This window comes from Dermochelys coriacea, chromosome 3 (genome assembly GCF_009764565.3).
Source record: "Dermochelys coriacea isolate rDerCor1 chromosome 3, rDerCor1.pri.v4, whole genome shotgun sequence".
Classification (NCBI taxonomy): domain Eukaryota; kingdom Metazoa; phylum Chordata; order Testudines; family Dermochelyidae; genus Dermochelys; species Dermochelys coriacea.
The window spans coordinates 105,545,173-105,566,477 of NC_050070.1; the positions used below are offsets into that span (position 1 = coordinate 105,545,173).

At 46.3% G+C, this 21,305-nt stretch overlaps 1 protein-coding gene across 5 annotated transcripts in view; it reads right to left on the reverse strand.

The window, feature by feature from the left end:
• Positions 1 to 1,490: 1,490 nt before the first annotated feature.
• MAP3K5 (mitogen-activated protein kinase kinase kinase 5) overlaps positions 1,491 to 21,305 on the reverse strand; it is a 166,887-nt gene continuing 147,072 nt past the window's right edge. For 4 of the 5 annotated variants that reach the window (XM_038395956.2, XM_043511057.1, XM_043511056.1 and 1 more), the window contains 5 exons: positions 18,443 to 18,686; positions 7,137 to 7,249; positions 5,066 to 5,178; positions 3,429 to 3,505; positions 1,491 to 2,213 (listed from right to left, as the gene is read on the reverse strand). In XM_038395956.2, the coding sequence (XP_038251884.1) occupies positions 2,153 to 2,213; positions 3,429 to 3,505; positions 5,066 to 5,178; positions 7,137 to 7,249; positions 18,443 to 18,686 (608 nt within the window). In that variant the 3' untranslated portion in view covers positions 1,491 to 2,152. Of the gene's footprint in view, positions 2,214 to 3,428; positions 3,506 to 5,042; positions 5,179 to 7,136; positions 7,250 to 18,442; positions 18,687 to 21,305 lie in introns of all 5 variants that reach the window. The other variant, XR_006279992.1, reaches the window with a different exon arrangement.

Below are 21,305 nucleotides of genomic sequence, written 5' to 3' on the forward strand. Positions count from 1 at the left end.
TGCAGTGACCAGTACTCATATTTCTTGGGGTGAACTGCAAAGGCCTACTATAAAGATACTCTGGGGCATGCAGGGATGAGGGGCATGCAGTTTGGGGTCCCAACTGTTAGGGAGACCACCTCTCTCCTAATGTACTGCCAAGACCAGTTGGGACCCTTCTCATCCTCCAGTTTATTACCATAAACTATGTTTTAAAAGTACTGATAAAGGAAATAAGGTAATGAAATTACACAGTGCTACCTAAAAAAAAGTCTAAATCAGAGGTTTCCCAACCATAATCAGTGGAGAACTGGCTATTCATAGATTGCCATATTGTTGTCATCTTACTTCCAGGTGGCGAATTAAATTAAGACAGTTGACAAAAAGAAATTTTCCTAATTTCACTTTTCCACAGAAACAATTGTTGTAGTTCCCTCAGAGACAATATATGTTGTCCTTTTGTCCTTGCACAACATATCCTCTGCAACTGACCTTTGCACTGTTTAACTTGGAATTTCTAACTAATTCTGCCTTTTGCTGTTGTAGTATGTAAACTGCTTAAAATTAACTATGTAGCCCAAACATAGCAGCAATTCAGTGATGGATTGAGTTTCCCCAGGTGTATAAATATGTTTGTAAAGCCCTTTGGCATGAAAATGCTGCTGTATATAAAGTATTTCATGTACTTTTTGTGGTGCAGAGGGACGACTTCGATTTATTTTTTTCAGTCAGCATAGACAACCTAGCAATGAGTTTGCTGCTGTCCAGATAGATATGAACCGATATATTTATAAGGCAGTTTGTTACTTTATGTTTAGAATAAGTAGAAAAATTATTCCATTTCCTTTGGAAAAAAAATCTGTGATCCATCACTAAGCCTTCAAAGGTCAAGGCATAAGCCATGCATTAACTACTTAGGGTTTGGTGAAGTTCCTGTCTATTCAGCTTATTCCACAATTGTGCACTGTAGGGTTTCTAGCAATAGCCTCAAAAGCATCTAGTATTGGGAGTAGTGGGACCACTGGTCAGGTCCAATATAGCAATTCCTATGTTCCAAAACGTAAGTGGAGAAATATTGTCCATTTTCATGATTTATGGGAAAGATACATAATCAAAAGGCTTTCAGAACAGAATAAATGCCCTCAAATGATTTTACAACTAACAGTTTGTGGCCAGGAAGCTGAAAGTCCACTTCTTACTGACTAGCTAGTCAAGCTGTTTATTAAACCAGCTAGAGCACTAGGTGAAGAGTTTTTTCTGTCCTGGAAAAATGTGGATGCTGAAATTAGACTTAGTATGTGGGAAAACTGAATGAGTTTGTAATACATTGTTTACCAAGACAGAAGCACAGTAACTCTAAACTTCAAGTCACTTTAATATGAGAAGGTTTTCTTAACATTCAGCCTAAATGTTCCATGTAGTTTTGTCCCATTACTCCTAGCTATACCGCATGTATCAGATTTTGAACTATTATTTTTAGAAGCTCTTAAATAAGGAAAGTATCAAAATTGTATTATTAGATTCTTTATTTTTAAGAATTTATGTTTGTATGTCACAATAGATAGCTTTAGAACAAGCTAACATTACTATGGTTCAGGCATATACAACTGGTACAGTTCAGTAGTACATAAACAACTCGAAAACAAATGGACTGTAGACCAGGGAACTTAAGTTACCAAAAATAAACAATATTAAAATTTATATAGGGCAGTAAGTAAAAACAATTATTTAGGTTCTGCACACTAAAAGAAAAAAATGTAAGCTTTACATGATAATTGAAATTATGAAGTTCTACTACCGATTATTATGGTATATAACAAAACAATAAACTTGAAAGGTTGTCACATTTTGGTTTTGTTCCAGTGATGCACAATCACATGAAATCTTACATGGTAATGTTACACAAAACCTATCTGGTTACTTTATCTACAACAGATTTTAAGATTAAAAAAAGGCTTCCATGTAAAATCATTTAAAACTAAAATAATGTAAAAGGGTGTTTACAGACTCCTTAGGGATTGTTGGTGTAAATGCAGTCATGAGCTGCAGTGTTTTTAACATTGGTAAACAAATACTGGATTAAAGTGCAACACTCTCTCTGACAGCAAACCTGCTCTATGCTGTAGAAAATCTCTAAATCTCTGCAGAGAAGTAGAAACTGATTTAGCCAGCATCAAGCATGTTTCTCTCGAAAGTCACTGATGGCCTTCCAGAGCGTACATAGCATCCCTCCTCTGTAAAAGAAAAATCATAAAGATGCTTAGCTTAAAAAAACTGGTCTCCACTTCCATAGTATCCCGATTCAAGCCATCCTGTAGTGGTCGTAATACATTCATTGCAGTTATTAAACATGGCACAAACACAGAGAAATCAAATGTGAAATACTAAAACACAATATTAAAACAAATGTGAATAGCATTTTTGGTTATAATACAAACTAAAAGAACTTCTCTAAAGCTCACAGAAGTCAATAAAAAGACTCCCATTGACTTCAATGGACTTTAAAGACCTTAAGCACTGTCTACAAATATGTATTTCAACTGAACTGAATAGGAGTTTTGGCTGAATTAGTAACTGGATCCAATATACTTTTAATATACTTAAAAGTTAACACCCAAAAATTATCCATAAGAGGCAGCTTTAATTTAAATCCACTTTTTCTATATGATCCAGAATAGTCAAGGATTGAGTCTGATCACACACCAGCGCTAAACTGGTGAATCTTTGTTGATGTCAGTGGAATTGCTCCTTATTGACATAGGTATAAAGGCATGACTATCCTCCCATTGAAATCAATGATAAAATTAATGTAGGATTAATCACTAAATGAAGAGAATCAGGCCCTCATTGTTCAAAGTAGACTAAGCTAATTTGAACATAACTAGCAAATGTTACATACTGTCCTAATTAATATAATGAAACACTAGAGTATGAAATCTTACTCTTTGTCCATGTTTTAATTTCTAGCTAAGATGATTGAGGGCAAGGGAGGCCTGGTATAACTCTATGCATTGCTTCTACTCAAATCCAGTTCAGTGGCTACGGGCAAACTTGCTATGATTATGTAACAGTTTAGTGGCGGTTGCATAATTTTCAGACAGATTCTGTGGTTAGTTCTCAAAATGTTAAATTATCTGTGTCTAAAATTGTTTATATAAAGCAACACTCCAAAGGGACCTCTCTCCACGTAAGTCTTTTGCTTTAGATAACTTGAAGAATAAATTCTTTCAAATAATAAAATCAAACTAAAACATTTTTAAAATGTTTAATCAGTACATATTCAGTGTGTCTGTGTGTAGAAACCCTGAAAACTAGATTTTGTAGTGTTCATTTCACATAAATAAAATTCACACCTTAAGAATGCCATTCACAATTTTCCATTTCTATCGTTTCAGTACAATACCTCTATATTTCAGCTATGTGAGATTAAATAGAAGGTGAAGTGTTACCTTAGTCTCAGGAATTTCAGATCATCTCGTGTAACGTAGCAGAGAACATCCATTAATGTGTAGTCTTCTGCCAAAAACTTTGGGGGAGGGAAAAAAGTCCTAATTGAAAGTCAGGCTACTTTTGTCAGATATATCCATTTATTCTAATATTTATATATAATATAGTGACATGATCCTGCATTCCTTGTGTACCCAAAACTCCCTTAAATCAAATTCTGAGTGCAGAAGGAATACAGGACTGGTCCAAAATATGGTAACTTTATTGCCAATAAAGACTTTGATGCTATTGTTTTGTTTATATGTAGATTTTGTCAAGTTTATGTTTTGTAAATACAATGAAAATACCCCATCTTTATACGGGATGTTGTATGTTTGCATGTCAAGGAGTATATATGTTTGAATTGGTCCTAATTCTGCAGTTCAGATATTTTTATCTTGTTTTGTTAATAGGCGATTCTATAGAGCTTGCTCTGATAGCTGAGTACCTCACACTTTAATTAAATTAATCCTAAACACTCCTGGGGATAGGGGAGTTGGGAGATAGATTGGTATAAATACCCCATTTCACCGAGGGGGGAAAAAAAACACACAGAGAAGTTAAGGCCTGTGTTTTCAAAAGTGACCTCTACACTTCAGTTGCTTCATTTTTTGTGTGATGAACTTTAGAAAACCATGGGCCTGCTCCTCAAAAGGTGCTAACCAGTCATGGGTCTTAACTGAAGTCAGCTGAAGTTCTAGAATGCTCAATATCTCTAAGGCTCTGTCTTCCCTACAAAATAGGTGTATATGTTTTCATATCAAGATAGCTAGGTCAATGTAAAATACTAGTGGAGACAAAGCACAGGTAATTTTTATCTTGATGTATCTAATCAAAGTCAACCCCCATTCCTCCTGAAGTTTACCAGCGGGTTTTACTGCAATCAACAGGAGTTGCTGGAAGAGTTGCAAAGATGCTTAGGAATTAGGAAGCCAATCAACATTTTTTTAGTTAACTGGAAAATGTGTTTTATTGCATCTAGCCTGAGGTAAGCACTGCCCAGAGCCTGCACCCTGAGCCTCTCCCTGCGCCCCAACCCCCTGCCCCAGCCCTGATCCCTCTCTCTCCCTCCCTCCAAACCCCTCAATCCCAGCCCAGAGCTCCCTCCTGCACCCAAACTCCTCATCCCCAGTCCCACCTCAGAGCCTACATCCCCAGTTGGAGCCCTCACTTCCCCCTGCACCCTACTCCCCAGCCTGGAGCTCCATCCTGCATTCCTCATTGCTGGCCCCACCCTGGAGCCCGCACCCCCAAACAGAGCCCGCACCCCAACCCCCCAATTTTCTGAGCATTCATGGCCCACCATACAATTTCTATTCCCAGATGTGGCCCTCAGGCCAAAAAGTTTGCCCACCCCTGAGCTAGCTACATGAATTAAAAGCAATAGTAGACTTTTTATAATGGTCTTTCTATTCTTCACCCCTCCCTTGCCCCTCCACCCCGAATCTCATCTCCTCCAAAAGGTATAGAAATAATTCCAAGGTTTTTGCTGGTACAGAAATAATTCCAAGGTTTTTGCTGGCTTTTTTCCCCACTAAGCCTGAGAAAAATGCACTGCTACTGTATCACAAACATACCTAAGAAAATACATCTTTCCTACCCTATTTATAGTATCTTCATCAGCTCCATTAGTTCTCAGCCAGTTTATGAGATCAGCGTCTTCAACCCCTGTGCCAGAAGGATTAAGGTGACAGATAGACAGTCCAGGGATATCTAGATCAAATATTTTGAAAAAATTTAGGTCTTTTAAAAGTGTCCTCTTCACAATTTTAAATAGAGAAGCACTGTCTTCAGTGACCTTTCCTACTCTTTCCACAAAAATGTGACATGCAAGTACCACTACAGCGAAGGATATAGAGATCAAATCCTGCAGTATTTACTCAGGTAATATTCCCTAGTGCGCTTAAATGTGTACTGTTTCAAAACAGCACTACGTTAAAGCTCACTAGGGAACCTCTAACATGCATCACCAGGGTCTACACAGACCAATTAGCGAACAACGCATTAGTGCTCTTTAGAAATCACTTCCCCATAGTCCATACTATTGCTACGTGTAGTCAAGCCCTTCTTAGATACATGCAACCATTTCCGGTGTCTCTTGGAGAAACATGAATTTCCTTTTTTTTTTTTTTTTTAATTGGGGGTGTTTTATCAGTGATTATTAGTTAAAACTAAAAATCAGAAGCCCAAGGTATAAGACACTCTTATACCAATACATCTGCATCTATACTTGGTTTGTAATAACTATCCTTGTATACTTTAAATTGGTAAAGTGGTACAATTGGTGTGTGTAGACAAGGCCTTAAACAAGACTCATATTGCCCTCAATGTGCTTTTACCTGAGTAAGGCTTCAGGCCAGGACCTCTGCTATTTTTATAATCCCTGTTTTGCCAGGGTTTTCACTCTGCTATAGAAATGTATTCCATGCTAAAATATGCAGGGGTTTCCACCCCTGCTACAAATACGATTTCTATTGTTTGATTGCTTTTTAAAGTTTTTGCAGTAGTCACTCTCTCTCTCCCAAGTATGGCTCTTTTCCCTTGAAAGTGGGATATGATCCTCTAACACCCTCACAGGGCTCTACTGAGCCCTCCTCTACTTTTTCCATTTATTGTTCTCTTCCTCAGTGCCCATGTGAGGAACATATAGTTTTTTGAAAACAAAGATCTGGACGCTTCACTTTTGTGTCAATGTATACTGCTTCTGAATCAACCAGTAAGGTGCTGCACCTCTTCAAGGGAGTGAACATAACAATGAATCCGTATGCTGCAGTCAAGAAACAAAAGGTGAAATCCTGGCCTCAGGGAAGCCATTGGCAAAATTCCTACTGATTTCAACGTGACCAGGATTTCACTCACAATTACTAGATAAATCACGCACAATGCTATTCTAGAACTCTGGCCCTTCAGCTCCAAAAACACCCAGCTTCTTTAGCTAAATAATTCTCTAATACCTGGTGCTGATAATAGGTTCCTTGTGTGTCTAAGGGCAAATCACTGAAAGCATCTCTCTCTCTCTCTCACAACACACACACACACGCATTTAAGCCCACACAGCAGTCTCTCTTTAAAGCAGGTTTATAAATCTTGTGGATTAATCGCTATTGACTTTTTAAAACTCAGTAAACACACATGCGCAGTACAAATAAGTTGGTCTTGTTTAGAAACAAACACTTAAAATTAAAGAAACCAAGTGTGACAGAATAGCCCTGTATACTCCAGTAATTTATAATCACAGATCAACAGCATGTTTTGAGTTTTACAACATTTGCTTTTACTGTGGATATAGAAACAAATGAAGTAACTTATTTCCACAGTATACTTGCTTGCTTCTACCCAGTCCTGGCTAGGAGAAATGTGGTTAAAGACCTTTACTGATGCTGGGCCAATAAAATAAAGAAGTTTGTCTGCCACAGCATTCTTTTGCAGCTGCTGTGTGGAACAGTTTCGTTTGAAATCTCTACTCACTTTAAGGTAACCAGACGTCCCGATAAAATCGGGACTGTCCTGATTTTTAGTTCTTTGTCCCGCATCCCGACCGATGACAGTCGGAATGCCATTTGTCCTGATATTGTGGCTTTGGCTGCTCCGGCCTTTTTTTTTTTTTTTTTTTGCTTCCCCCACGTGTCCCGATATTTTGTCCGTTCCATTGGTCACCCTAACTCACTTACCTACTCGCTGTGACCTAAGCTGCAGGTTTTTGATCTCTTGATCTTTTTCTTCTATAGCTTGTTGTAAAAGGGTGTGAAATTCTCTCTCCTTCTGCACTAACTCTTCTAGTAGCCTGCAGGGGGGAAAAAAAGCATGGAATTCTAAAATTTAGTTTTATGTTTTCAGAAAAGTATCTGAAGAGTTTACTAATAGCAGTGAAAACTAGGCTCCACCATACTGATGCTAGTAACATTCATAACTAATTTGGGAATCTTAAATGAAAAGGTAGACTGTTCCAGCTTTCACTAGTACATATAATTAAGACTTAATACACATGTTAAAATGTAAACATCCAGTGTTCTAGTTCCTAGATTTAGGACCTTTCAACAAAATTAGTTTTAAGCATTCATGGCAAATGGGAGCTGCACAGAAACTTTCAATGAAGCTTCAGCAACTCAGCATTCCTACTTAACTGAGTTTGGTTCTTAAAGAAAAAAATTAAACAAAGCAATTGGGTAGTGTGTTCAGCTGTGGAGGAAGGAGTGTCATTGAGAATCAAAGGTCAAAACCATTAATGGACATAGGGCTAAATTGCGTCTTTAACACATTACCCTTCATAAAGCGCAGGGCAGCTACATCTACCCCAGCAGGAGCTCCTGAAAGCACTGCGTTAGAGGTAGATGCAGCTGGAGAGTGGCCACAGCTATACTTCTTGAAAGAGTGTAGCACACCTTCCCTTCCAATGGGAGCAGTCCCCCCCCCACCCTCTTTGACGACTACAACATTGCTGTAGATTTTAGCTTAGATCAGTCCATGCACTCAAAGACCAGAGACTGGCTTTGTGCCCAGCTCTCAATAGGTATAAGGGACTGGTGGTCACCTCCCTATATCCTCTCCTAAATCTTAATCCTTTAGGATACAGTCTGTTTATTTCAGAGAGGACTGACTTGGTGGTGTCATGATGAATTATGTAAAATTAATATATACAGTAGGTCAACTAATGCTTCTATTTAACCTCTCTCATAATACAAACAAAGGGACACCTAAAGGAAGTCAAAGGCAACAAAGTTAAAACTGATAAAAGGAAATTAACAGCCGGCACAGTTAATCTGTGGAACTCACTGGGGCAATATATTGTTACAGCAAAGAGCTTAGTAACATTTTAAAAATAAGACATCTGAACACTACACAGTTACAATAGATAGGCTGCAAAGGATATAAATTATATTTTAGAGCATAAACCTACTCCACTAACTCCCTGAGGTTAGGAAGACACTTTCCCCAAACTTTCCCCTTGGAAATGTTAGAGTATAATTGTCTATTATAGGGGTATTACAACTTCTTCCAAAGCATTTGGTGCAGGCCCCTGTCAGATACATGATAGTGGATTAGATGGACCATTGTTTTGTTCCCAACAGTACATATAGTTTATTCCTCACCCATTCATCTGGGCTGATAAATGTGTCCATGATCATCTTAATAGTTTACAATTTTTTGCCTTGCAAATGACAGCCATATGCTGCTTATGCTAACAAAGCTTAAAGTAGTATAATTATCCTGGTTATTTAGGGAAAGTTTTCCATATAACTTATGGAAAGTAGTATTTTTGTATCCAATTATCTTGACAGAAAGTTTTTGGTTTTGCATACAAGAGCAGCATATTGCTCACACCTTACTTTTTTAAACAAAAAACAAAGAAACTAACAGTATATCTTTCATCCATTCTTAGAGTGAAAGGAATGAAGCTTTATTCTGAATAGTAACATGTTGTTAGGATGCCACTCCCCATCAGAAACTTGGGCAGTAAAATGTGACTGGCCTAACTAGTTGCTTTTTAATTCCTTTGTTTAATGGAGATTGTGGAGATTTTTGTACAAGGACTTTTGACGTATATTGTCATTGTATTATATATGGCAATCAGAATATGTCTTAAGTATCTATTTATGTCAAGCTGAATATATTACATTATAATATGAGAACTCACAAACTATGTTTACCCTAACAAGAAAATGCAGTGCACTCTAATGCTAACAGGTAATTCAAGTGATGCCGAATTACTAAAAAGCTTCTCTTGTCTAAAGACCTCAAATCAAGCCTAATCACATTCAGTTTTCTAATGTGCTTGGAAATGAAGCATCATTGCCAAACATTTATAATTTAATCATCAGTATAAAGGATTATAAAGAATATTCCAGCACCACAAGATTTTTTCTATCAAGATACAGTGTATATACTGTGACAAAGCTCTGTCCTTGCCTCCATGGATCCCGCATTTCCTGGCGGATTTCGCTAGCCTCAGAGGCTCACTGTGACCCTCCACGTAACCCTTCTTTCTCTAGAGACATTTTCATCATAAGCCAGCAAGGGAGGTGAGGAGAAGTTATCCTTCCTTGCACAGTCTCTGTTGTCTCCCAGTCTCAGTGATTAATCAGGGGCAAAGGTGGGGGGGGGGAAGCCCGGGCCCACCCTCTACTCCAGGTTCCAGCCCAGGGACCCTAATAGTATCAGCTATAGTAGCTGACCTTTTAAAAACATGACATGTACAATTCCCCAGGCTACTTCCCCCACAGCAGCCCTCACTTCCTCAAGCTCCACTTCACCCTTACCTCAGGGCCTCCTTCCTTGTGCCTGATACAGTGTGTACTACTCAGCCTCTCCAACCACGCAACTTCTTCCCACAGCTCCTGACATGCACCCCACCTGACTGGCTGGGAGGCTTTTAACTACTTTCAGCCAGCCCCTGACTGGGTTCTGGTGTTCTAGCCTTCTCCCTGCCTTCTGGAAAGTTCTTAATTGGCCTCAGGTGTCTTAATTGACCTGGAACAGCTGCCATTTCACTTATCCTGGTACCAGGGATTTGTTTAGCCTGGAGCCAATCTCTCTCTCTCCCATGACTCTTCCATAGCCTTCTAGCTTGGAGGGAGGTGGGAAGCTGCTACTCCTGCTGCTGGGCCCTAAGCTCTCCCTGCTGCTCTAGCTGCTCCCCTGGCTGGGCCAGACACCCTCCCCCCCCATTCTCTGCTACCTGGTTCTGGACCCCCAAATCTCGGGTGCTGCTACTGCTCCAACTGCAGCCCCGGGGGCGGGGGCTGCTAGCCCACTCCGAGAGAGGAGGAGTGAGGGACCCCAGCCACTGTTGTTGTGGACACCACCACCTGGACACCACCACCACCTGGAGTTCCTGGAGCAGCTGCTGCTGCTGTGGAGTCTGCTGGCTGGAGCTGCTGAAGCCCGAGGAGGAGAAGAAGAGGACCATCTACCAGTGGGGGAGCACCTAGAGACTTTGCAGACCACCGTAGAGAGGGCCCCAAGACTGAGTAATTTTCAAACTGTGCTCTTGTGGTGGGGGTCCTGTGTTTGTAGGGACACAGGGGGTGTGGTGTGGAGCTGCCCCCTGATCCGTGTGTCCCCCCCCAACCCACACCACTCTACCACCACCGCTGCCCCCTCCACCACCCCCACTGGCTGTATGCCATCTGCCTCAGCTCCTGCCTCTGGACTCAGATGCTTGCTTGGCTTGTCACGCCCCATTTCCACCCTTTGGGCCAGAAGCAGCAGCCAGCCTAAAAAGACTTGTGCAAGCGCACGTGGGTGCACGTGCCCCCCCCCGGACTGCCCACCCCACAGCTTTGCCCTTTACTACCTGCCCCATTTGCCCTTTGCAGCTTTTGCCCCCCTTATGCCCCAGCCCCTGCTTATTACCTTCAGTTTGTTTGCCTGCCCCACCCATTTCCTCCTGCAGCTTCTGTTTGTTTCCCCTGCCCCAGCCTCTGAGGCTAGCCCCTTAGTTTCCCTGCCCTACCTCCAGCCTGCTTAGCCCCTTGCTCCATGTGCCCATGCCCCCTCCCATGCGCTTGTGCAATTCCCCATTTTTAGTTTCAACCCTCTTCACTGCACCCCCAATGTTGTTGTATCCCCCTCTCCCCTAGTGCACCAAGAGGAGCCGGAATTCCACCGTGTCGGTGACTGACCCCCAACCCAATTGCCCCCGTCCAGCCCCCCCTTTTGGCACCCTCCTCCCCCGCCTGCCCCTCTGTCACCCCCCCAAGCTTCTACCTCCGCTGCCGAACCATCTGCCACCATCCCCGCTGGGGCACCAGCAGCGACGGGCACCAGGGTGATCTCCACTGCTACCACGTCTCTCACCCCCTCAGATTCAGGGGGAGCCCCCCCAGCCGGCAGGAAGGGCCAGGGGAAGAAGAAGGGGAAGGGCCCCGCTAAGAAGACCAGGCCCTCCATGGCAGGGGCTGCCCTCAATGCCCAGGCCCCACCACCGGCTGGGGCGTCCCTCCCCGCCGTTCCCTCCACCAGCTCTGCAGGTGTCCCTCCCCCGGCCCCCAGGGCGTATACCCAGGTGGCGTCAGCCCCCCCGCCTGCTGCTACATCATCTCTCCTGCCCACCGCCTCCACTACCATCTATAGCGGCCGGGGCCCCTTTCCCACCATGACGAGGAAGCACGGTGTCCGTTGCCTCCTGGTGACCGCCTCGCCCCACGTGTAGACCTATGTGCGGGCGTTGGCGAGGGTGGTGGGACCCATGGCCCTTGTGGCGGCCTCCAAAATGTATGGCAAGGTCGTCTTCTTCTTAACATCGGAGGCCACCACCCAGGAAGCGGTGGAGAAGGACCTGGCAGCAGGGGGCGTGTTTGTCCCCTTAGAACCGCTAGAGGACATGGGCGTCCTCCTGGTCCTGACCTCCGTCCCTCCCTTTCTCCCCAATGCCGCCCTGTTACCCGCCCTCTCTACCTTGGAGAAGCCCATCTCTGTCATCAGCCCTCTCCTGTTGGGCTGCAAAGATCCCACCCTCCGTCACGTCCTCTTGTTCCGCCGGCAAGTGCAGCTTCAACTGCCGCCGGTGGCGCGTGACGGAGAGGCGCTGGAGGGGTCCTTCCTAGTCCCCTACCAGGGGGCCCATTACCGGGTGCATTATTCTACGGGGGAGGCCCAGTACTACCTCTGCTGGGCGATGGGGCACGTCTGGAGGGACTGCCCCTTGGCCCGGCAAGGAGGGGCATCTGGGACCCCCGAGTCCTTGCAGGGCACTGGCCCCGTCATCGCCAGCGCCCCTGGCTGCCCGGCGCCCGAAACCACCCCTCCTCCTTCCCAGTCCACCATTGCTCCTGCTAGGGCCCAAGGGGCACCTCCCCAACTATGCCCAGATGAGCGGGAGAGCCCTGCCCCCGCTGCTTGCAATCTGGTGGGGCCTGTGGAGGAGGGTGCGTCAGGGACACCGCCAAGCATGGGAGAGGGCCCGCCCCAAGGGGAATCTTCCCTCCCTTGTGATGCCCCACCGTTACCCCCTCGAGTCCCTGAGCCATCGCCTCTGACCCCTGACACAACCCCTGCTAGCCAGCCCCTGGATGATGCCATGGAGGGCTGGGCCCTAGTCCAGGGGAAGCGGGGCAAGCGGAAACTCAAGCTCCGCTCTTCCCATCTGATGCGGAGACCCCCCGGAAGACCAGGAAAGGGGGCACCGATGCCGAGCCTTCCGCTTTACCCACAGGTGAGTTCCATCCACAGGTGCCGGCTAGGGATGACGTGGCAGCACTGGAAAGCAGTATCTCCCCTCCACAGTAGTCCCTCCCCTCTGAGGCCCGCGAGGCGCCATCTGAAACCTCAGTGTGCCCCGAGGCAACCATCGCGTCAGGTGCCAGTGGGGAGTATCCTGGGGTGGCGGAAAAGGATTTCCCGTCCATATAGGAGGAGATCGAGGCCCTGGGTCTGACCCCGGTTACCCAGGGAGAGTACGACCCTATGCCAGTGGGCGAAATCTGGGCGATTTCACTACAGCCCCCCTTTCCCCATGTTCCCTCCCCTAACCCTTGCTTCCACTCCCACCTTTGAGGAGCCCCTGGACTCCTCCATCAACCCGGCTGCAGATGGCACCCCCCTGAGAGCCACCGAGCCTGTTGAGGCGATGGCCAGTGCCACACGGCTGGGACCTGAGCCACCGGGGCACCCCTCGTTGGTGAGGAGCATTCAACCTCCTTCCCGGGAGAGGGCCCTACAGAAGAGAGTCCACCTCCTGATGCCGTGGCTGCCAAATCCACCATAGAGCTTGCACCCAGCATCATTGAGAGCCCTCGCCCCGCCCAGACTCTCACCTCTAACCCTGCCCCTGCCCCTATCCCGTCCACCTCCCGAGATGTTATTGCCGCCCCTGGGGCTGTCTCCTTCCCTTTTCCAACAGATGTCTCCCAGGGAGCAGCCTTTGTGTTTACCCATCCCGACCCACCAGGGGCTGCTATCCTCCCTCTGCCGCCCCCTATCGCCCCAGCGTTCAGGCCAACCCATCAGGAGCCCCGTCGGGGGTCCGCACCTTGTCTGCCCATCTCGGTGGGCCACGGGGATGTACCAAGGGCCCCGTCGGGGAGCAACCAGGAGACCGTAACCCCAGCCCCCCATGCGCTGCGAGAGGAGTTGTGGGAGTTTTTAGAAGACGTCCGTGGCTCCCGCAACAAATGACAGCTTGCTCTCCAGCGATGGGGGGACTTTAATCAAATCCTCCGGGCAGCAAGGGCCCTCATGGGGGAGGGTAAAAGGACCGGGAGGCAGGGCGCTGTGGCCTACCAGCGGGAGTGCCGTGAGTGTCCCTTCCGGCGAGGATCCCCCCTAGCCCTCCTCATGGCACCTCTTACCATCGCAACATTGAACACCCGTGGCTGTAGGATGGGTCTCCGCAGGTCCCAGGTGCTCTCCTTCCTTCAAGAGGGGGGGTACTCTGTGGTTTTCTTGCAGGAGACCCATACGGATCCGACCGCCGAAGACAGCTGGCGGCTGGATTGGGGGGACAGGGTCTACTTTAGCCATCTCACAGTTCGTACGGCTGGAGTGGTGACCCTGTTCTCCCCCGACCTACAGCCCGAGGTGCTGGGGGTCGCTGAGGCTGTGGCGGGCCGCCTGCTGCACCTCCGGGTCCACAGGGAGGGGCTCGTAGTCAACCTTGTCAACATCTATGCCCTGGCAGCGAGTCTGGAGCGGCTGCAATTCTATCAGCAGGCGTCCGCCTTCCTTGGCACCTTGTATCCTCAGGAGTGCCTGGTCCTGGGAGGGGACTTTAACATCACCCTTGAGAAGTGGGACTGCTCAGGGACCGAGCATAGTCCGGCCACCGCCGCCGTCCTCGAGGAGATAGTCGAACACCACTCCCTGGTGGACGTCTGGCGCGACCATCACCCGGATGACACTTCCACGTTCACCTTTGTCCAGGTGGAGGCCCATCGGTCGCGCCACTCCCAGTTGGACCGCATTTATTTATCACACTTTTATCTTTCACGAGCCCATTCCTCCAGCATCCGGCCGGCCCCATTTTCTGACCATCATTTAGCCACCATGACAGCCTCCCTCTGCGCGGAGAGGCCGGGACTGGCCTATTGGCATTTTAAAAACAGCTTGCTGGAGGATGCGGGCTTCGTGGCGTCCTTCCGGGAGTTCTGGCTGGCCTGGCGAGGGCAGCGGCGTGCCTTTACCTTGGCGCGGCGGTGGTGGGACCTAGTGAAGGTGCGCGCCCGTCTCTTCTGCCCTGACTACACCCGGGGCACAAGCCAACGGAGGGATGCGGCGATAGAGCAGTTGGAACGGGAGGTCTTAGAGCTGGAGAGGCGTCTGGCCACCAGCCCCGAGGATCCACCCCTCTGCGGAGCGTGCCGGGTGAAGCGGGAGGAGCTCCGGACCCTTGAGGACCATCGGTCCCGGGGTGCCTTTGTTCGATCCCGCATCCGTCTCCTTCGGGAGATGGATCGTGGCTCCCGCTTCTTCTACGCCCTGGAGAAAAAGAGGGGGGCTAAGAAAAATATCATCTGCCTACTGGCAGAAGATGGTACCCCCCTCACGGATCCGGTGGAGATGTGCGGGAGGGCGAGAGCCTTCTACGCAAGCCTATTCTCCCCGGATCCGACCGATCCTAACGCTTGCAGAGTGCTTTGGGAGGAGTTCCCGACGGTCAGAGTGGGCGACCGAGACCAGCTAGAGCTGCCTTTCACTCTGGCCGAGTTCTTGGAAGCCCTCCGTCGCATGCCCACCAATAAATCTCCGGGCATGGACGGGCTGACCGTGGAGTTCTACCGCGTGTTCTGGGACGTCTTCGGCCCATACCTACTCACCGTCTGGGCCGAGTCTTTGCGGAGCGGGGTCCTCCCTCTTTCGTGCAGGCGAGCCGTGCTCGCCTTATTGCCGAAGAAGTGGGACCTCCGCCATTTACGAAATTGGCGTCCTGTCTCGCTCCTCAGCACGGACTACAAAGTCGTGGCAAAAGCAATCTTGCTGCGGCTAGGGTCCGTGCTGGCGGACGTGGTCCACCCAGAGCAGACCTACATTGTCCTGGGCCGCAGCATCTTCGACAACCTATATCTGGTCCGGGACCTTTTGGAACTCGGGTGTAGGGATGGTCTGTCGTTCGCCCTCCTGTCCTTAGATCAGGAGAAGGTGTTCGACAGGGTGGATCACGATTATCTCCTGAGCACTCTGCAGGCGTTTGGCTTCGGACCCCAGTTTGTGGGTTTTCTCCAGGCGCTGTACACCTCCGCAGTGTGTTTGGTCAGGCTCAACTGCACTCTGACCAAACCGGTCAGCTTCGGGCGAGGAGTATGGCAGGGGTGCCCCCTCTTGGGCCAGCTGTACGCTCTGGCGATCGAGCCCTTCCTCTGTCTCCTCCGAAGGAGGTTGACAGGGTTGGTGCTGCGGGAGCCAGAGCTGCGGCTGGTCCTGTCGGCGTACGCTGATGACGTGCTCCTCGTGGTCCAGGACCCGGGCGACTTGGCGTGGGTGGAGGCTTGCCAGGCCGTCTATTCAGCAGCCTCCTCCACGCGGGTCAACTGGGTCAAGAGCTCTGGCTTGGTGGTAGGGGACTGGCAGCAGGCGAGCTCCCTCCCACCCGCGCTTCAGGCCATCCGGTGGAGCACGGGTCCGCTGCTCTATCTGGGCGTTTACCTTTCTGCCACGCATCCCTCTCCGCCGGAGAACTGGCAGAATTTAGATGGCGGGGTGATAGAGCGGCTCTGGAAATGGACAGGACTACTCCGGTGCCTCTCTCTTCAAGGGAGAGCGCTGGTGCTTAATCAACTAGTCCTGACCATGCTCTGGTACCGGCTCAACACCCTGGTCCCGGCCCCGGCTTTCCTGGCCAACCTCCGGACATCGATTCTGGAATTCTTTTGGTCAGGATTACACTGAGTCCCTGCAGCGGTTCTCCATCTACCTCTGGAGGAGGGAGGGCAGGGCCTGAAATGTCTGCTTACTCAGGTCCATGTCTTCCGCCTCCAGGCCCTGCAAAGGCTCCTTTATGGTGCAGGTAGTCCGGCGTGGAGCATACTGGCGCACGCCTTCCTGCGCCGCTTCTGAGGGCTCTGATACGACCGGCAGCTCCTTTATCTCCATCCGAGAGGTCTTCCGTGAGACCTCTCTGGGCTGCCGGTCTTCTACCAGGACCTCCTCCGAACCTGGAAACTCTTTTCAACGACCAGATCCGTGGCGGCCACCGAGGGGGCAGATCTCCTCGCCGAGCCCCTGCTACAAAACCCCCAGCTTCGTGTGCAGGTGGTGGAGTCCTGCTCGGTGCGCCAGAGGTTGGTCCTGGCAGAGGTCATGCGTCGGAGACCTCCTAGACTATAACCGGGGAGAATGGCTGGATCCCCTGACGCTCGCTCAGCGCATGGGGCTCTCCAGACCTTGTACTCCCCGGCGCATACTTTAGGACGTGAAGGCCGCTTTGCCGCCCGCTGCTCGGGTTTATCTCGACCGGGTCCTGCAGGAGGGCATGCCCCACTCATCCCCTACCCCAAGCCCGCTGGACCTTTTAATTGGACCCCTGCCCCGTGGACCCAACCGAACCCTTCACCGGAAGCCGGCTGCACAAGATGCAGCCGGTCTGCTTTCAAACCGTGCCAAGAAAACATCTATACACGGTCATGCTCCATACCGTTCACGCCCTCACCCTCATGTCCCGCCCCGATACAAAATGGCAGGACCTCCTGCCACCTCTGGAGGGTGAGGAGCCCTAGTGGGCCAGCCTGTATTCCACCTTAGTTCCAAGGCCTGCTGGGGATGTCAGTTGGCGGCTCCTTCACGGAGCCGTGAGCACGGGCGTGTACTTGGCGCGGTTCACCTCAATCCCAGACACCTGCCCCTTTTGCGGCGTGAGGGATACCCTGGCACATATATACTTTGAGTGTGCCAGGCTGCAGCCCCTATTCCGGCTCCTCACCAATATTTTATTACGTTTTTGGTTGCACTTCTCCCCTCACCTTCTTATTTATGCCCTCCCTATCCGTTGCCCCACAAAGTCATGGGATCTCCTGGTCAACCTCCTCCTGGCCCTAGCTAAAATGGCCATCTATAAAACCAGAGTGAGGAGGAGGTTGGCTGATGGAGTTTTCTGTGACTGTGGGGCCTATTTCTGATCCTCGGTCCGTTCACGTATCCGGGCAGAGTTCCTTTGGGCGGCGTCCTCTGACTCCCTTGACGCCTTTGAGGAGCAGTGGGTGCTGTCCGGGGTTCTCTGCTCAGTGTCCCCGTCCGGTTTCCTTTATTTGACCCTTTGACCACACTCCTGTCCCTGTTCTTTCATTAGTTGTCCCCCGAAATTAATTGGAATCTAGGTCCTGTGGATCCCCCTTCTAGGCTGGAGGGGATCCTTTAGCAGTGGACGGGCTTCGCCCGCCCACTTCCTGGATCCCAAAAGGACTACTTTTCTATAGCAATCTGGCCTTGCTCCGTCGCAATACACATTTTAAAATGTACAGACATATTTTTCAATTAGTTCAGAAATCTGTATTTTCAGGCCTGTTTTTTCATAAGGCTTTGCTGTTCTCCACCTTCAACTATCTGAGAGAAAAGTTTGTTTTTTTTTTTAAACAATTCAGCCTCCTAGGGATCAATCCTGCTGTAGTGAATTCTGCATGCAAAACAAGACAAATGACAAGTCTGGGCCCTGTTTAATTGTGCAGTGTCCCTATTCAGCAGCTTGGATTTGTTCCCTGGAAATAACTATAGAAAGGAATAATGAGTTCTGCTTTTATGGAAATGAAATGTGTCATTTAACCATGAAACATGAAAGGCAGGAATAGCAGAACCCTGGCAACAAGTTTAATAGTCAGTTAAAAACAGAGCTCGCCTGAAAGCAAGCTTTACAACTCATTTTTGTCAGCAGTGTACTGATGTGGATTTTTCCAAACTCAGAGTTACAAATTAATGTTTATCATCAATTAAATGAGAAATGCACTGTATTATGGATTATCACAGCTGTCAGATTTGGAGAAACTTTTTAAAAGTGAAAGAAAATGCATCAATCATAAGAAATACACTTGAATTCTTAGAAGTCTAGACTTACCTATTTGTCTCTAATTTTAGCCTCCCTAGTTGCACATTCAGTGATCTATGAGCAGCCTGGGAATCATGGGACAGCGTAGAACTGAGTGTGCTCACACCTGAGGTAGCTACAGCATCTTCTATGACAATGCAAGGCCGTTGAATATTTTGATTCTGAGGCTGTTCATCATGATCTTCTTCAACTTCTACGTCATCCTGATCTGCTGTATCACTTTCAGATGCAAGACTAAAGTGTGGCCTCAGTTCTATTAGAAATAATGTTTATTATTAATAATCCCAATAATAAAGTCATATTTAAATTAATATTTATAGCTCATCCTAGAGTTTTCATTAAACCATGCCTGAAAAATTTGCAGCAAAAGGTTGTAATTGTGTTTCCAAAGGGTTTAAAAACATCTTAAAATGCCACAATGGCTTAGTAGATTTTGAACATTATTTGGCTTCTGATGATCATTTACAATCTCCGAGCAGTAACAATCTGTACTTACTAATAGGATTCCAGACTTCGCTAATATTTTTGTCATAAACTATCTTGAAATCCCAGAATTCACTGTGTGTGCCACATAAAGCAAACAAGGTGCAATACCTGCTCAAAGTTTGCGACATAATATGCTTGCATTCCTCTCACACAAGGCCTCATTCAAAACATACTGAAGTCAATGGGAGTCTCTCTGTTAATTTCAATAGTCTTTCGATCAGACCCTTAAAACTAAAAAACTCCTCTAAACACACTACGTAATGGATTTTAATGTGACTAAAACAAAATTCTCTAGGCAAGTAATTTGGCTAAAATGTTGGTTTCAAAGATATGTCTCAAATCTTTTTTCTTTATTTTGCTTTTCAGATTTACAGTGGAGTATTTGTTTTAAAGTCAATGGACCTGGTTAAATACAGGACAGAATAAAAGTCAGACATTAATTTTAAGTATTCTGATATATTCTGTTTTCCTTTTCTTCCTCTCTCAACATCACTCTAGCTTCTAATCCTTGTTTTATATTTATTCTTGTTTTCGCTCTGATTTTCAATGGCTCCTTGGAGTATTCATTCCAAAGGTTGTCACTATTTGTATTTTGCCACTTTTTCCCCTTCTCTTTTATACAGTTTATGTTTTGAAAAAGAGCAATAGCTGTTTGAGATTTATTTTTAACGACCACTATCACACACAGTATTTTAGGTTAAAGCAACAGTACCTATTAATACCACTACCACCACCTCGGTTTTACATTATATCCATCATGTAATGGATGCAGTCTTATATCTTCTAAATGCTCACTGCAGCTGCACATGAGAATAAAAGCTTTTGTAATTCTTCTAAAATAATCCCCAAATCTCTTTCCTGGTGACTAAAACTGGGGCACTTTCTATACAGCAAATGTTTCCCTTCTTTATTCTTTCTCCACAGCTTATAATTTTTCATATATCTAACCTGAACTGCATTTTTCAAACTCTTAAATTACCATAAATTCTATATCTGGGGGCAGGGTTCCCATTCTTCCAAATTTAGCATTATCTGCAATTAGGGTTATTTTACTTACCAAGACCATTACCCCCTAATGATAGAATACTACTAAAAAAGTGGAGTAGCACTGTTCATTTTCACTTGTCAGAAGTCAGTTGTATAAAGAGGGAATGTACTCTGCCTCCTTTTCCTTCCTTTACACTAACTACCAATTCTTATCAGTTATGTAAAATATGTACTCCATTAGGTCCATGGTATTCTTCTACACATTAACAAAGTAACATCAATTTGCAAATTCCATCAACTTAGTGATACACATCCTTCCTTTCCTTCTTCAACCGAGTCTGGTTACCTCTAAGCCTTTTCCCCCAAAATATTCTCCCATTTGATTCTTAATTTGTTCAGGTTTCAGAGTAGCAGCCATGTTAGTCTGTATCCACAAAAAGAAAAGGAATACTTGTGGCACCTTAGAGACTAACAAATGTATTTGAACATAAGCTTTCGTGAGCTACAGCTCACTTCATCGGCATTCCCCCTAATTGCTGGCAAACGCAGAAGCAGAGGGGAGTTTGCCCAGGATCCCCTCCATTTTCTCACTCTTCACTTCCACACATTGCAGTATGCTCTTCCACAGCTGAGCTAGGTAGATTTCAACATTCTAAGTTTCCAAAGGCAATGAAACTATATTTGCCCCAAATTGAGGAAAGGAGACTAAACCTCCACCAATAATCCAAACTGATTTTTTTTTCCTGTGAAAATGTTTCGATTCCAGTTAAACTATTATGCCACACTAAAGGACAACAATTTATTAGTCTTGTAAACAAGATTCAATAACAACTCCTCCTCAAATAGCTCCCTGTATGTTGTTTTTGGTTACAAATAAAGAATAAGCAGTAATAAAAACTCCTGTGGAATTTTTAGCACTCTAGTAAAACTAAAATCAGCCATACAATGTAACTTGGAAGTATCAAATAAACAATTTATTGACAAAGTATTAAAGTAGATTTTAACTGGCAAATGTCAATAAATATCCATTTCACCAACACACACAAAATGATGAGAAAATATTTCTATAGATAAAAATTGAAATGTACGGATAGGCAAAGAAAGAAAAATGCTGCTTGAGAATTTAAGTTAAGAATATTTACTTGGTATATTTTCACATGTGATAGTGATGATTTCTGTTTTAATACATTAACTTTTAAAATCTCAATGTCTCCTGTCATTAAATAATTACTGTCTGACCTCTGATTGTCTGCCCCCCCCATAATTTCCCAAAATATCTGAAAATGTAAACAAAAAAATGCTTAAAAATAAACACTGATATTTCTGTCAAAATTATTTAAAAAAAATCAAATTCTTCACTGCCTACTTATCATTTACACTGAAGATAGTTATGCAAAAC